General features: G+C 40.0%; 1 protein-coding gene across 1 annotated transcript in view; it reads left to right on the top strand.

Annotated features, from left to right (window-relative positions):
* Positions 1-17,387, top strand: part of LOC115064556 (uncharacterized abhydrolase domain-containing protein DDB_G0269086-like) — a gene marked incomplete at its 3' end in the record, with an annotated part of 46,416 nt that overhangs the window by 12,288 nt on the left and 16,741 nt on the right. The window contains exons 3-6 of the mRNA XM_029541676.1: positions 468-540; positions 9,231-9,310; positions 9,594-9,687; positions 12,975-13,087. Coding sequence (XP_029397536.1) covers positions 468-540; positions 9,231-9,310; positions 9,594-9,687; positions 12,975-13,087 — 360 coding nt within the window. The remainder of the gene's footprint in view (positions 1-467; positions 541-9,230; positions 9,311-9,593; positions 9,688-12,974; positions 13,088-17,387) is intronic.

Genomic DNA, 17,387 nt, shown 5'->3' with positions numbered 1-17,387 from the left:
AAGGCACCTTCTGACAAAATTCCATTCTTTTCAGAAATGCTTGTACTTCTGCATACACACACACACACACACACACACACACACACACATTTATCTATCTGTCTGTCTGTCTNTCTCTCTCTCTCTCTCTCTCTCTCTCTCTCTCTCTCTCTCTCTCTCTCCGTCTATCTATCTATTTAATGTGTGAGTGTTTTGCCTGATGTATGTTTATATTTGACATGCATGCTGGGCCCTGCAGAGGTCTGAAGAGGACATCATGTCCCCTGGCACTGGAGTGACGGATGGTTGTGAACTAGCTTGTAGGCGCATGGGACTCAATCCTGGGTCCTCTGCAAGAGCAGCCAGTGCTCTTAACTACTGAGCCATCTCTCCAGCCCAATATCCTTTAAGATAAAATATTATCACATCCGCACTAATCATATATGGTGTAAACATTTTGGGAACACTTTGTGGTGTTTATTTTACAGGCCAAGAAGCAAATCAATGGTATGGAAGGCCTGGAAGATGGGACTCTGCCTTGGGAAGCAGCCTCAGATGACTGTGAGTAGCTGCATCCTAATGATGGACGTGCTTTGCTGCTGAACACACGAGCTGGCATGGAGTGTGATATCAGTGTGTAAATGTGAGGGCTTTGTGTGTGACTTGTACTAACAAGAACAGACAGAGCAGCATGCCACACAGAGCAGGGAGCTGTCACAGTTTCGGCGCATGCTACACATGCACTTGGTATCAAAATAGAGTGTCACTGTGGTCACCCCCCTGGCACTTTTCTCAGAGTGTTCCCTGCTATTCCTACCTCCTGGAACCATGACCTCCTCTGCAATATTAAATGTTTTTCAAGAATTCACACCTACATAGAGAGACTCTGTCTCAAATGAAACAAAACACAACAGGATGTAACCATTCATTCTACCATGTCCTTCATACAGTCCAGTATGACTTTAAAACTTACAATATTAAATGTGATTTTTTCCTATTAGCCTATTTTCTTTAGCAAATAGACTTTTACAAATCCTTTCACCTTTAAAGAAATTAAGTTGTTTTTATTGTTGTTTTTCAAAACTTCAGTGTATATTCAGGATATATTCATTATCACATACACACACACACACACACACACACACACACACGCAATGACTTTCTCCTTGTTTCAGGCTTGAATTTGATCCTTTCTGGCTTGTGGTGGTCCTTCCTAGGGTGTCCTGCACACTTGGTAGCACTGTTGCAGTCCCATTAAGCCACACCTCATCTCCACATGTATCCTACTTATCAGTGTATAGTACTCACATGAAGTCATTGGTTTCCTTTGGACATTTTCCTGCACGTGAGTAAGGTGCTGTAATGTCCTCTTGCACTTTCATTGTGTTTTTATCAAAAAGAAGCTGGCTGTTTTGTGTTGACCTATTCTGACTTTTAAACCAAAGTCCCCCATTTAAGACTTTATACTCATGTCACGCTTCTGACTTTTCTAGTTCTGTAGCAGGTGAAGCAGCCCTGACTACCCTTTACTGCTCTGCTCTGGGTCTGGAGACTCTTCTGGAGATGTGCTTTCTTTTCTTTTCTCTTTTCTTTTCTTTTCTTTTCTTTTCTTTTCTTTTCTTTTCTTTTCTTTTCTTTTCTTTCCTTTCCTTTCCTTTCCTTTCCTTTCCTTTCCTTTCCTTTCCTTTCCTTTCCTCTCTCTCTCTCTCTCTCTCTCTCTCTCTCTCTCTCTCTTTCTTTCTTTCTTTCTTTCTTTCTTTCTTTCGCAGCAGTGAGGGTTAGACCCAGGCTTTGTGCAAGTTAGGTAACTACTCTCCCACTAAACTGTGTTCCTAGACCGCCTGTCCAAGGAGTTTTATAAACACATATTTAATTAAAGCAATCTTTTGTCTTTGGCTTTGCAGGCATTGTGATTTGGATGAGAATGGCCCACGCGGTCTCCTATACCCCAGTGCTTGGTCCCTAGCTGGTGTAGCTGTTTGGGAAGGGTAGGAGGTCTGCCCTTTTTCTACAAGGTGTGTCTTCGGGCGTGGACTTTGAGGTTTCTAAAGCTCATGTCATTTTCAGTGAGATCTCACTGCTTCCTGCTTGTGAACCAAAATGTAAGCTTTCAGTTACTGCAGAAGCACCTGGCCTGCCTGCTGCCATGCTCACCATGATGAGGGCTATGGAACCATAGCCCTAAATCATATGGTTTCATTTATAAGTTGCCTCTGTCACTGTGTCTCTTTACAGCAATAGAAAAGAAATTAGGACATCAGGTAAAGGCAGCTATACCAAACCTGATGTCCTGAGTTTGATCCCAAAAACTCAGAGGTGGAAGGAGAAATCCAATTTCTACAGTTTGTTCTCTGATATTCACACATGCCTGATGACACATATGTACCTGTACACACACACACACACACACACACACACACACACACACACAATGTAAATAAATGCAAACAAGGAAGATTTTTTAAAAGCCTTGTGGCTTCCAGGGAATTAGTAGAGAATTAACATTTAAATAATAATTTGACTCTAGCAAAGTATATGATTATTTATGTATGATTCATTTATATTTCTCAGCAATAGTTGTAGTTTTTAGTGTATAGATCTTTATCTGCTTATCACATCTTCTGAATTGATGATACTCTGATAAGTATAGCTTTAAGTGATGTGGTTGTGTGTACACGTGTCCAACATCTCCATGCACATACACGGCATGGGTGATTATGATGGAGTGACGCTATGAGGGCGGTTGTCATGTGGCCTTATCAGTGCACTCCACTGCTCCAAAATCAGAGGCAGTTGTTGTCGCTCAGTTATCTTATTGCTCTGTATGCTATGGAATATCGGGAGTGGTTCCTCCTACTGCACTGGACTCTTTCTGAGAACTCTCTTTCATTTTCCTCTGAAATCTTATAACCACTGTTACCCATTCTACATCTGTAAGACAGGAATTTTCACAGAGGCTAGTTAGATGTTTATCACTTTTGTCACTATCTGAAAAATACTTTCTTTTCTGTTTCTTTATGTTCCAGGGATTAAACCTTAGGTCTTATAAATGCTAATCAGATACTGAGGTAAAACCCCACTTTTTCATTTTAGAGAGGGTCTCCGCAGAAACCTCTCTACAGAGGAACCAGACAATCTCTCTGGTTCCAGGTCAGTCCCTTCCTTTTGCAAGATTTGGGATCACAATCATTGCTGATAATACCTTATCTTAAATATTGTTGACAAAATAATCTCATCTATTTGGCCTCAGTGGTCTGAGGTAAAATTCTAAGTCTATCCCTCTCACTCCATCCTGGATGAAAACAGAGTCCTGAATGGAGTCGCAGAAAATGCTGCGGCTTGGCTAGGTGGCCTTCACCTTCTGCCTGAACCCTGTCCCTCACTGATCTCTTAGTGTAGCCATGTCTCCCCTGGACCCAATGAAGGCAGTGCCCTCTTTTCTTACAGCATCCATTTGGTTTTATAAGAGTCAGGAAGCTGAATGTGAGCAGGTCTCATCCATCAAAGGTTTCACATGGTCCACACTCAAGGAGCTGTTAGCTCAGTAAACAAACTCGAGGGTGTCAAAATGTCCATCCTGCATTTAAAAAAATGTGCAGATATTTTGTCTCTATATTGTTTCTCCTAGATAGAGACTCTGGTTGCCTACTGGGACTCTGGGATGAATTAGATTTATGTAAAAGACTGCTAGAAATTAAAAATAGTTGTGGTGATGTACTTAGAAGAGAAATTAAAAAAATGGAAACTAAACATGGTGGAACACACAAAGAGCTCTCCAAAATTACAGAAGTGTTACCACAGCAAGAGCAACAAGAAACGGAATGGGAAGAACTCTGCCATCTGAGGTACAACATATAAGTTGAAAATAGACTTGATGCTATAGAATTGTAAGGAATATTTTGTAATTATTGACTTGTCTTCTGGAGTCTTACATGGAAGAAAATTTTTTAGTCTTGTGGAATATAAAATTCTTGAACTAGTTTAACATTGTGGTGCATACCTTATATCCCAGCTCAGTCTATGAAGCAAGTTCTAAAGATAGGTAGAGATACACAATGAGACCCCAACTTAAAAGGTTTTATTATTATTATTATTATAAATAGGGGCTGAAGAGATAGCTAAGCAGTTAAGAGCAGCATTGGCTGCTCTTCCAGGTTTGATTCCCAGTAGTTTCATGAGAGGTCACTATCTCTCCATCCAGGCTTGATCTCCCAGTAGTTTCATGAGAGGTCACTATCTCTCCGTCCCGATCCTGGGCGTCTGATGCTCCCTTCTGCTTCCATGGGCACCAGGCATGCCTGTGATGCAGAGATATACAATCAGGGAAAGCACTCATACACATAAAGTTTTAAAATGGTAAAAACAATAGAAGATATTGTTGGTAATAGTATCAGTTTTTCTTTTGGTTTTTTGAGACAGGGTTTCTCTGTGTAGCCCTGGCTGACCTGGAACTCACTTTGTAGACCAGGCTGGCCTCGAACTCAGAAATCCACCTGCCTCTGCCTCCCGAGTGCTGGGATTAAAGGCATGCGCCACCACGCCCGGCCCATAGTATCAGTTTTTAACTAAAATAACTCTAACAGTTAAATGACTTTTGTTCTTCCAAAATAAGAATAGTAAGATTTTTTATGGCAGTTTTCACAATTCTGTTGCTATTAATACTTCAAGAAACATAATATAAATATTTTTATATTTCTTTTATTTATTTTGAGTTAAAGATTCGATGTAATTATTGACTGAAAATGTAGGAACTTTAAAGAAGGGATTAAACTGTACTCAGGCTAGTTCACATTAATTTAATTGTATATCACAAGACTATAAAATGATCATTTTCCCGAATCCAGTTTTTTTTTTTTTCCTAGAATGTAAACATTGTAGTGTTTAGTTAATTTTCACTGCTTGGGATCCACTAGAGTCTCATATATATGCTACAAAACCCAGACCTATCAATACTTTGGTTTTTGGTATACATGAAATTTAAAACAAAACAAAACAAAACACAAAAACCCTGTAGGGCTGGGAAGATGGTTTAATAAGTAAAGTGTTTGCCATATGAACAGAGGGCTCGAGTTTGTTCCTTAGGATACTTAGGAAAAGTTTGGTGTTGTGTTGAACATCTGTAATGCCAGTACAAGGGCTGATGAGAAGGGAGAATACATGGAGTTCACTGGTCAGTCGGTCTGTGCCAATAAGTGAGCTTTAGGTCTAGAGAGAGACTCTAACTCAAAAATAATATGAAGAATGATTGAGAAAGATATCTGACATTTGCTTCTGGCTATGTCATGTGTAGATGCATACACAAGTGCACATACACAGGAACATATGCATATATCATGCATACATTCAATATTAAAAGGAAATGAAAATAAATGAGTAATTATTGATCATGTTTCTCTCACATATCAAAGGTTCACATTTCTATGGTGCAAGTATATATTACTTATTAGATCCTATACTATTCAAATTTGGCTTCTGAAACTGCTCATGAAATGTATAATACTCGACAAGATAGGCTGTAGTACTGAAAAAAATGGGTTAACAGGTTTAGACTCCTTGTTCTAGTCAGATGATGGCAGAGTGCAGGCAGCTGTTGTGTAGTGGTATCTTAAGGTTCTATCAACACTGTAAAATCATTTTGGGGTTACTTGTAATATTTTATTTATTTATTTATTTATTTATTGAGACAGAGTTTCTCTGTGTAGCCCTGGCTGTCCTGGAACTTTTTTTTTGTAGACCAGGTTGTTCTGGAACTCAGAGAGCCACCTGCCACCTGAGTTGTGGGATTAAACACATGCATCACCATGCCCAGCTACTTGCATATTTTAAAAAGATAAAATTGAATTTCTAGTTATTTTAGAAACTTGTTAATAAGTAGTAACTTTTAAAAAAATGATTAAGTCCAAATTATTTGTTTTAGTTGATAAATAACTGTAATAGTGTAGAAAAGATGATTATCAGTTTGCACCATAGCTGAATAATTTCAAAATGACTTTTTAATATTCTTTACCAGAGTTAATTTTAAGCAAACTTACCAATCAAGAAAATATTCTTTCAAAAAAAAAAAAGAAAATATTCTTTCACTATCATCTTTTGAGTATACATGATCTTTCAAAGAGACTGAAATACAAGATAAAAACATGAACTAAATGGGAAAAATAATGGGAACATAGCAGCTTTATTAAGTCAATAGGTATTTATTACTGTGATGAAAATTTCAGTTGTAAATATTAATATTTTCTTTCTAATGAGTGGATGTCTTAGTTTTCTATTGGCAAAATACCATGACCAAGGCAACATATAGGAGGTGTTAAGTTTTGGGGCTCATGGTTCCAAAGGATAGAGTCCATTTTAGAAAGGGTCATGGTGTCAGGGAGGCAGGCGTGATGCTAGAGCAGTGGCTGGGAGCTTACATCCTGAGCTGCAGCATGAGGCAGAGCCAGAGAGTGAACTAGCTGGGAGTAGTGTGGGATTTTTAAATTCCAAATTCCATGCCCAGGGACACACTTCTTCCAACAAGGCCACACTTCATAATCCTTCCCAGACAGTTCCACTAACTGGGGATCAAACATTCAAGTATTTAAAGCCTATGGGGGCCAATTTCATTCAAACAACCACAATGAATATTAATATGAGCATATTTAATTGTAGGTCTTCCTTAAAACAAAATAAGAAAATAATACATGATGATTGTTGTGATGGAACAGTGAAAACTGAGTTAAGAGGTAGGGAAAGACAATATTATGAAGAATTTGGAAGGCAGCTACGGTCACCACTATACCATCAATGCTATAATGAAGAATTTGAAGTCAGTCAACATGAAATGTTCCTAGGCAATCTAAATATGAACTTAAAAGCTTTACACAACAGTGTGGCACAGGTAAATTAATTATTACTGCAAGTTTCATATGATTAACATTATTTATATCAATTTGTATATTGTGTATATAATGTCTATTTATATTTATCTATCTGTCTGCCTATTTACATATGTATGTATGTATATATATATGTATGTATGTGTGTATGTATTTGTGTGTCACTAAAGGGATACTATTTAAAAAACATGTTTGTTAACGATTTCATCATTTGTAAACACCAAAGGTCCTATTTACACAACTGTAGCACATCTGTTGTAACATTGGGCAGTATCATGTGTGGGACACCACATGTTTGCAACAGTTGCTGACCATGATGCTGTTGTATGACCAGTGTATTGTTGTATTATTAGGTATTAACTAAATTCTCATCCTATGATGAAATTATAATTCAGCTAAAATTATTGATCTTACTATTGTCAATTATTGTCTGTTTGTAACAACTTAGCCTATAATTTCACATTGCTCTTTCAGTTTTTGCATCGTTGTTCATTTGTTTAAGAGATAATCTTGTATAAGTATACATTTATTGAAGGAGAAATGATATTTGATAAACATGTAACTTTTTCTTAAACGGAACACATTTTTGCTTAACAATCTGTTAGGATAAAATCAAGTCCTTCATTAAATGTGGGTAAGCCATTAAGTATGAAAATTGAAAGCACTTATTCTAATAGAAGATAATTATTTTGTCAAAGACCAAAATATGTTTTTCTAACTATGGAGACAAATGAGATTTGGGTTCCTTGTTATGCAGCCAAATGAGAAGGAAGATTTGCAGCATTTTATTCTGGCTACTGCTTTCCCGATATGCAATCCACATTTCCTTCATCTATTCCTCAGAGTTCTGGATAAAGCAGCTCAGCATGAATACCAACTAGGAATGCATTGATTCAAGAACCTTGATCTCAAAATAGAGCCCAGCAATACGCTGGTCTTTATCAAGCACTACATCAGTTACACGCTGCTTAGTGTAGAAGGTTATGTTTGCATTTTACTATGTGATCATTATACTGAAAATTAAGTACTGAGAAAAAGTAACTTATGAATTATTATAAGTGGATATTAGTTGCTGTCTTTTTGAAAAATAAAATCCCAATTGTTAGATTTTTACTAATGAAGACTTGGGAGCCAGATGCTAGGGTGCAGGCCTGCTAGCACTAAGGGTCAGAGAAAGCATCCAGCTGACCTTTCCTCCTCAGCCACTGTTCCAGAGCCATCCATCCCCTCTCTCATACCATCTCAAAAAACCTCCTTCAAAGCAAATGTCTCTCTCTTCTACTTCCTGTGCTTCTCTCTGTCTCCTGACTCCTCCTTATTCTCTGTTTTTCTTAATAATATATTCACTTCCTGTCAACTGGTTGCTTGTTCTGCCTCTTGACATAGGGTTAAATTAATATCATAATCCTGTTTATGATATTGAAGCAGAAAGCTCTTGGATTACAGGGGTGTGCTAAGGCTGAGCCACACCATAACTCAAACCTGAGGTTTTCCCAATAATTAATACAATCTCGGAGTTCACAGTGTGATCTCATATCCTGGAACAAGAAGTACTGGTTGCTAGTGCACTTTGAGCTTTATGAATTATTGGGGACAAATTATGGGCTTTGTGCTCGCTGTTGGCTGCTGCTTTCAGCAGTGTGAGGATGATACAGTACTCCTTGCATAGAAGACCTCTACTGGCATGCCAGGTACCTATGATTCCAGCTTTTGCCATGGCTTAAACCACAAAGTACTGGTGCTGAAAGCAAATACCACATACAGCTAATCAATTACTCTTATTCTAAGAGGCCACTGTTGTAGATAAATGAATCTCTTCATTTTAGAGTCAGAGTCCCTGAGGTAGAGAAAGCTAATTCATTCCAGTTCAGTGGAGCCAGGATATAGACCTATCTGATTTACCACTTCCACTCAATTTCATGAAACATCTGCTTGCCACCCAGAGTATCATCTTGGTTTTTATTATCATTGTTATCCTCTGAACACTCGTTGACATACTTTCAATCATTTTTGGAGATAGTATTAAAATATAAGCAAATTTTTCACACAGGGAATTTCTGGGTTTCCCCCATTTTATCAGTTTTCTCCACTTGAGTATCTGGTAAAATAAAGTTTGAAAACAAGAATCATGTGCTTCCATACTAGAGCAGAGGTCAATAACTTTATTATATAGGAGTGGACCGTATGGTTGTAGGCTTCACGGGGACAAAGTTCTTGTTCTATCAACTCTGTTCTCAGCCTGTCCAGCACGGAAGCTAACCAAAGCTAAAAGGTGAATGGATGCAGCTGTTTTGAGTAGAATTATAGTATGAAAGTAGTCGATGGGCAGACATGTTCTGGGGACAACCATAGGCTTCTTTGTTTTGTTTGTTTTAGTTGCAGGAGGCACAGTTGCAAGAAGAACCACAGAGAGAAGGTGTCCTGAGTTCTGCAAGAATGGAACATCTGCTATGGAAGTATGACTTAAAGCCGAATGCAAAATACCTTAAATATTTGTAAATCTGATCAGCGATGTAGTGTGGTGATTATGCTGGCTGTGGCAATAAACTCACCCCTGTTAAGCCATAGAGACTTTATGTTATGTGCAATGCCTAATTTCAGGCTGGGATTTAAGTCAGTGCTATGTTATGTAATTTCCATGGTCACAACTCTGAATTCCACCATCTTTCTTTTCAGTTTCTTAAGAATGGAATCATTAAGAATTGAAAATAATTAGTTATTCTGTAAAATACCTTATAGGCTGGAAGTTGAGTGTCTCAAGTTAGAAGACTCAGTAAAGAACCAAGCAGAAGAAATTGAAGAGATTGAGAATCAACTGTTAAGAGACGATTTGGTAAATCAGTCTCCTATTCATTTCTGCCACCATAAAGAGAAAACTTCCTGTCCTCAGTGCTACTTTAGTGGGAAAATGTTAGGAAACAGGAAAGGGTTAATGACAAAAATTTCTGTGTTCATAGTGACAATTTATGTAAGAGTGCAAGTCCTCTTGACTTAACAGAAGAATTTGATTGAATCCATAGAATTAATGATTTGTGCAGCATTTCATGAATGTTGGGTTTCAGCTGTCAAAATCTTGTCTAGAAAGACCTTTACATGTACACATTACCAGACACAGACACTTGTAAACACATAATTAAAAATATTTTAAACAAAGAAATTGGGATCATAAGATTGTACTGTGAGTACTAAGTTGGTGCAATGATGTATTTGTTTATATTGACTTGTCTCTTTGTGTGACTGATATTCTCATAAATGAAGGGGCTCAAAAAAGGCTTTTATTATTCTTATTAGTCTACTCATTGATATGCTTTTCCTGCATCTATAATATGGCAATGCATCAATAAGGAGAATTCTGCCAATAGAGTTCTAATAGACATTCTTTACGTAGTATCATAGAGAAATATATTAGGATATCAAAAATTGAAACTTTTATTTTAGTATCTCAAGCCTCTTATACTTATTCAACTGTAATGAGGGATTTTCTATAGATGCCCAAAGGAATGAATTAGAAATATGTAATTAAATTAATCATTAGCCATTGCTACTCTACTCAACTCTTACAGAATGTTCTGAGATCATAGGTTTCTTTTTTAGAGAGTAGTTAATATATACATGCTGAGGTGAAGAAAGATGAGATCTCCATCTGACACAGGCTTCCATACAATACAGTTGAATGCCATGTGACAAGACTCTCTTTATCATCATGTCTGTTTAGAAAAAAAGCAGATTATTCAAAAGAAAAGAAAGGAAGTAGTTGATACTCTGGCGCTCATAGAAAAGTCTAGCACTCTAAATGAATAACCACAGCTGGGGCTATACCACAGTTGTAGAACACGAACCTCACATGCATAAGGTGCTGGGTCTAATATCCAGTACCACACAAAAAGGCTCAGTTGGTAATGGGGTCTTTCTGGGCCATAGAGATGTCTAAATATGGGACAGGAGACTGGGGGGCTCAGGCAGATTTTTTCATGGACTCACACAAGATATCACAGTACATGAAACAGATAAAATGGTGGTTGCTGTCTTATTAGCAAAGGTCAAGGCATGGTACTTCCTTCCCATTCCCTAATTGGTGGCTGACATCCACTGGAGTTGTGTTACTTGAAGGTCTTGCTTTGGAAATTGTTTTCTTCTATTGAAAATAGACTTTTTTCAAGCAACATATTCTGAATATGGGTTTTCCTCCCTGAACTCCCCCCACAATCCGAATCCACACCCTTTCTTTCTTTCCTTAGGAAAAAAACTGGCATCTAAGAAGAAGAATAAAAGGAAACCAGACAAATTGGAATAGGCCAAAACAAACTTTTGACATTTTGATGAAAAGAGCATGAGTTAAGAGGATAGGTTACACCAAAGACTGGCAGATTAACAGGTCCTGGGATCCCAAACAGAGAAGAGGGTAACCATAGCCACTTCTTCTCCAGTGGAAGTGAGGGACTGTGGGGTTGGAGGAGGGTAAAACTGCCCCTACTTAGAAATATATTGGTGCTAAAGTTTATTACCCGCGTGCGGCTGGGTAGTCCTCCTGAGCATTTCAGATAGCACAGCTTCAGAGGGTTCGTCCATAACCATCATGGCAGGGATCAAGGCAGTAGGCACACATGCACGGTGCTGGAGGAGCAGTTTATTGAAAAGCAGCAGGCAGAGTGCAGAGAGACTGGGCCTGAAACCTCAAAGCCCACTCTAGTGACACACCTCCCCGAACAAGGCCACACCTCCGAATCCTTCCTTAACAGTTCCACCAACTAGGAACCAAACATTCAAATGTACTAGCCTATAAGGGCCATTTTCATTCAAACCACCACAACAAACAAGATAGAGACGACTTAACGAGAGAGAAATAGTGAAGGAAAATAGGAACTCCTGGGCTAGTACATGCAAGACTGAGAATTTTTCTCTTCTCAAGTTAAGTGAAAATGAAAAATGTAATAGAAATCAAATAGGATGTTCTATAGTTATCTTAATAATAAAAGTATGATTTTTAAGCACCTTAGAATATCTAAAACTATTAACGAAAGTTCTGTAGCATCTTTTAAAGTTTTATTTATTTTATGTGTATGTCTAGCCTACATATATACTTAAGTATATATATTCAGTGCACCACATGCATACTTAACAGAAGTTTGTGAGCTGTATGGATGCTGGAAATTGAACCTGGGTCCCGTGGGAGAGCAGTTAGTGCTCCTGGTCTCCAGATCATCTCTCCTGCCCAGTACAGCATCTTAATCTCTAAGCCACGTAAACATTCTTTACAGAATTTTACTGGCATTTATTAATTTTTTATTTTTATTTTTTGTTTTTATTTATTTTTCTATCATTGTGGCAGAGAGCGTGGCAGCACAGTTAGGCACAGAACTGGAGAGGTAGCTGACAGTTACATTGTGATCTGCAGGCAGCAGGCACAGAGAGACACCTGGCTTGGAGTGAGCTTTTGAAACCTGAGAGTCTACCTTTGGGGACACATCTCCAACCAGGCCACACCTCCTAATCCTTCCAACAGCTTATCAGCTTCCGACCAAGTATGACTCTAGGGGTCAATCTCATCAGACCACCAAGTGGCATCCATGTAATCTCAGCTCCTTCAAGGTGGAGACAGTAGGTCACCCCTGGCTATACTGTATACTTACTGTAAGCCAGCTTGGGCCGACAGCCTGTCTAAAACCAACCCCCACACTAGAAGCCCACAGTCTCTTTTGTAGCCTGCAGGTTTGCGTTGGTCATCAGCCCCTCTAATGTCTGTGTGTGGACAGTAAGTGAACCCCAGGCCTAGCAGAGGAGATTATGACTGCCAGGCCTAGTATCCGTGAATGATACTCTTGGGCTTTCTGGGTTTTATGAGTAAATAATTCTGTTTTCCCCTGCTTGCTCACCTGTCAGCTTCCAAATATTAAAAACCTGTGTTTTAGCAAATATATCCAGTAGTTTAACTTCCATGACAAAGGTGTAACTCAATGTACTGTGTTTTAACAAAAGTCATTATTTGAATTTTCCTAGTTGGCATTTTATAAACCATTTCTAGTGCATTTTGGTCATAAATTCATGAGAAATGCTGTTTTAAGACGTAAGGATAAGCTTCTGGGTATTTAAAAAAGTCTACTTATAAATATTTTGTCAAAGATTAGGGACAGAAAGAAGGAACGAAATGGAGTGAGCCAGTCAACACAATCTCTGGCACGTGCTTTGGAACATGAGCTGGAGAAAAGTGAAGAATTAGAAAAGGAACTCTGTGGGTAAGACTTTGATGTTTCAGATCTTCCCAGCTATGCAGCTACAGATCGAACTTTAACTTAGTGGGTACCTGAATAAAAATCACGTATCTGCCATTTTATAACCCAAAGTTATTATGTTTTAAATGTACTTCAGAAACTAAAGATAATGTGGAACATTTTTTGAGTACCAAAAAAAAAATCACTCTTCATTGGCTCTGGTGGCAGTAATAGCAGTGCCTTTGGTGTAACTGTCATTGTACCCTTTGTCTTCTAGCTTGCATTTTGTATTTCTGAAACATTGTGGGTGTGCAGGTGTGTGTACGTGTGTGTCTGTGTGTTTGTCTCTGTGCGTGTGTGTGTCTGTGTGTTCATCTCTGTGCGTGTGTGTGTCTGTGTACGTGTGTGCATGCGTATGTATGCCCCTTTTTCAGTTCCACAGCTTGTCTATAAAAAGATGCAAAGGTTTAGTCACTTCTGGGAACCCCAAAGCTGGTGCAGGCATTTCTTTCTTGCCTTGGAGCCACCTCTGACTTCTTAATATGTATCCCCCAGATCTAGGCAGGTCAACTGTGGTTGGCAGATAGAGCCTTCTTTTTTCTTTTCTTTTTTTTTTTAAAGATTTATTTTTTTTTATCTATGAGTACACTGTCGCTCTCTTCAGACACACCAGCAGAGGGCATCAGATCTCATTTCAGATGGTTGTGAGCCACCATGTGGTTGCTGGGAATTGAACTCAGGACCTTTGGAAGAGCAGTCAGCTCTCTTAACCACTGAGCCATCTCTCCAACCCAGATAGAGCCTTCTTAATGGAGTCTTGATAGTCCAAATTTTCTAGGGTCTCCAAGAGGTCCTGGGTCTCCTCTAGGCATTCTTGTTTGGTTTCTGCTGTCACCTGGAGGTTATTTATAAACTGTTAAAGAGGTTTTATCTTAGATAAAAAGGCTTATGTGTGGTGTCACGCGCCTTTAATCCCAGCACTCAGGAGGCAGAGACAGGCGGATTTCTGAGTTCGAGGCCAGCCTGGTCTACAAAGTGAGTTCCAGGACAGCCAGGGATATACAGAGAAACTCTGTCTTGAAAAAGCAAAAACAAAAACAAAAAACTCCAAACAAACAAGAAACAAAGAGGCTTTATCTTCAGGTTTTAGTAAGAGAGAATGTTGAGCTCTATTAATTATAAGGAAGCTTATGGGTTTCCCTTCTAGTTTTAGAGTTGCCCCGGACATCTTTTTCCTTTTCAAGTGGGGGTATTTATGATCTTTAAGGCCTCCTTATCTCTTTTTCTAAAAGCAGTTTGATTTAGATGTCTCCTACACAGGTAGGCCACTGGCCCTGTGTCAGGGCCTGAGTGAGCACATTGGTTTCTAGAAGCCATTTGTTTCAGACTTCTCTTCCAGTTCTCTGGTTGGCTATGGCTGTCAACAGCATGCTTTCTAGGATGTGCCTGTTGCCTTCTCGCTCTCACATATCTCCTGCACTTTTTCTTTTTTTAATTAAACATTTTCTTTGCCGTTAGCATTAACTCTCTCAGACTCCTTTTTCTTAACCTCTCAACCCTCTGGAGCTTTTTATTTTTCTTTTTAAAATTTATTTATTATTATATGTAAGTACACTGTAGCTGTCTGTCTTCAGACACACCAGAAGAGGGCGTCAGATCTCATTAAGGGTGGTTGTGAGCCACCATGTGGTTGCTGGGATTTGAACTCCGGACCTTCAGAGGAGCAGTCAGTGCTCTTAATCGCTGAGCCATCTCTCCAGGCCCTGAGCTTTTTCTTAATATCTGCTGCTGCCTGACTGATAAAAGCTAGAGCTACTGCAGCTTTCACTTTGGAATGTCTCCATGACACTTTTAAAAAGAAAGCTGTGGAGCTCTCCTTACTTCTCTAAGAGCTTATTTATCTTTGGGTGCACTGTCTTATAGCTGCTTTGGGATCTGCCAAAAGAGACGGTCGGTCGCTAAGCCTTAGACTCTCTCCTTACCTTTAGCAGTGTTGAAGTCCCAGTCTGGGTGGGTTTAAGGGAAAGCCTTTGTGTTCTTGCAACAGGTCTCCCCTCTGCCACCTGTAATGGGGCTGCCTGTGGCAGAGTCGTCTTTTCTCCCAAGGAGTTGAATAAGGTGGGGCTGCCTGTTGTTTGGAGAGAAAAAGTTTTCCAAATGGTGACTGAAAGATTCTGTTTCCTAGTTTTACCATAGTGGAGCTGGTGGCATCTGTTCCATTGTTAAATGTATGATGGACATAACATAGACAGCAAAGACAAAACAGAAGAATTTGTCTTTTCCTCTCTATTAGGCAGGAACGAGAGACAAACAGAAGGTGGCGCACATACACAAGAAAAGGGACCGTCCCTTCCTCTCTGTTAGGAAGGAACCAGATTGGGGGTTGTGGGTGCCCTTGGCTTTCTGAGGCCACTCCCACCCCAGGCCTGGACTCAGAATGACTTCTGGTGCAAATCTGCTTTAACTGTGTATGGCCACAGATACAAATTTAAGGCCTTTTTTTTTTTTTTTTTTTTTTTTTTTCAGAACAGAATTACAAATGTAGCACCACTCAGAGTTTAGAAACTGATACAGACGGACAGGAATTACCGTATATAAACACATGGACAGACTCACAGACTCAGACAGACATTACTGGTATTGAGACCTTCCGGGTCAGGTCCTGGAGCCTTTGGAGTCCTGGCCAGTGCACTAAAGTGTTGTTCCATTTGTGAACCCCAAAAGACCACCAAGGAGCTGATTGCGATGCAGTCACATTAGGGTCTCTTTATTCAAGCTCGAGCTTGGGCTCCCTGCTAATTCTAACGCAGCAGGAAGGGAGCCCTGAGCCTAGTTTTAGGCAAGAGCCTAGTTTTAGGCAAGCATTTATAGAGGCAAGAAAGGGGTACCTAGCCTGGTACACATGTGATTGGGGGCCCATTATGGCTTTTAACATTGCTGCTTGGTTCTGGGAGCCAAACCTGTTTTTCTCCTGATTGGTGGTGGTTAGGAAGTAAAGTGTTAGGGGCAGACTTGTAACCTGGAGGTGCAGATTTGTGGGGAATAACCTAGAAACTGGTGCTAGACGCAGGTCTTGTTGTGGGGTAACCTGGAAACTGGTGCTAGACACAGGCCTTGTTGGGGGCTAACCTGGAAACTGGTTCTAGACACAGGTCTTGTTGGGGGGGGGGTAACCTAGAAACTGGTGCTAGAATCATGTCTTGTTGGGGTAACCTGGAAACTGGTGCCTAGTCTCTGCACTTCAGACTCAGGGAGCACTGTGGGAGAGGAAAGATTGTAAGAGCCTAGGGACCGAGACATCTGCTGCGATCAATCATCAATCAGAACGCAAAGTGCAGGGAGGGATGGCTCTAGGAGGAGTTGTGGGGTGGAGTGTTTGGGAACACAATTCTGTGGGTTGGAGAGATGGCTTAATGATAAGGGCACTTGCTAATCTTCCAGAAGACCACGATTTGAGTCCTAGAAGCCGTATGGCAGCTCACAACTATTTTTAATTCCAGGCCCAGGAGATCCAATACGCTTTTTTGGTCTCTGTAGGCATTAGGCACACAAGCGGTATACATACATACATGCAAGCAAAACCATAGGCATATAATAAATACAAAAAAGTAAATATGTTGAATGAGATTCTCTAAGAATATATGTGTGTGAATATATATACATATATATTTTTTCTTTTTTTTTTTTTACTGGATATTTTATTTACATTTCAAATGTTTTCCCCTTTCCAGGTCTCCCCTTCAGAGACCCCCTAGCCAGTCCCCCCCCCACCCCACACAGGCCTCTGTGAGGGTGCTTCCCCACTCACTTACCCACACACTCCTGACTTCCCGCCCTGGCATTCCCCTAAACTAGGGCATTGAGCACCCTCAGGACCAAGGGCCTCTCCTCCCACTGATATCCAGTAAGGCCATCCTTTGCCACATATGTGGACAGTGCTATGGGTCCCTCCATGTGCATTCTTTGGTTGGTGGTCCAGTCCCCGGGAGCTCCGGGGGGCCTGGCCTGTTGACATTGTTGCTCTTTCCATGAGGCTGCAAACCCACTCAGCTCCTTCAGTCCCTTCTCCATCTCCTCCATCAGGGACCCCTGAGATCAGTCCAATGGTTGGCTGTGAGCATCCACCTCTGTATTTGTCAGGCTCTGGCAGAACCTCTCAGGAGACAGCTATATCAGGCTTCCATCAGCAAGCACTTCCGGGCATCTACAATAATATTCGGGTTTGGTGGCTGTATATGGGATGGATTCCCAGGTGGGGCAGTCTCTGGATGGTCTTTCCTTCAGGCTCTGATCCACACTTTGTCTCTGTACCTCCTCCCATGGG

The sequence above is a fragment of the Mus pahari genome, chromosome 8 (assembly GCF_900095145.1).
Source record: "Mus pahari chromosome 8, PAHARI_EIJ_v1.1, whole genome shotgun sequence".
Lineage (NCBI taxonomy): Eukaryota > Metazoa > Chordata > Mammalia > Rodentia > Muridae > Mus > Mus pahari.
The sequence above is the reverse complement of the archived record's forward strand: the minus strand, read 5'-3'. Positions and strand labels throughout refer to the sequence as shown.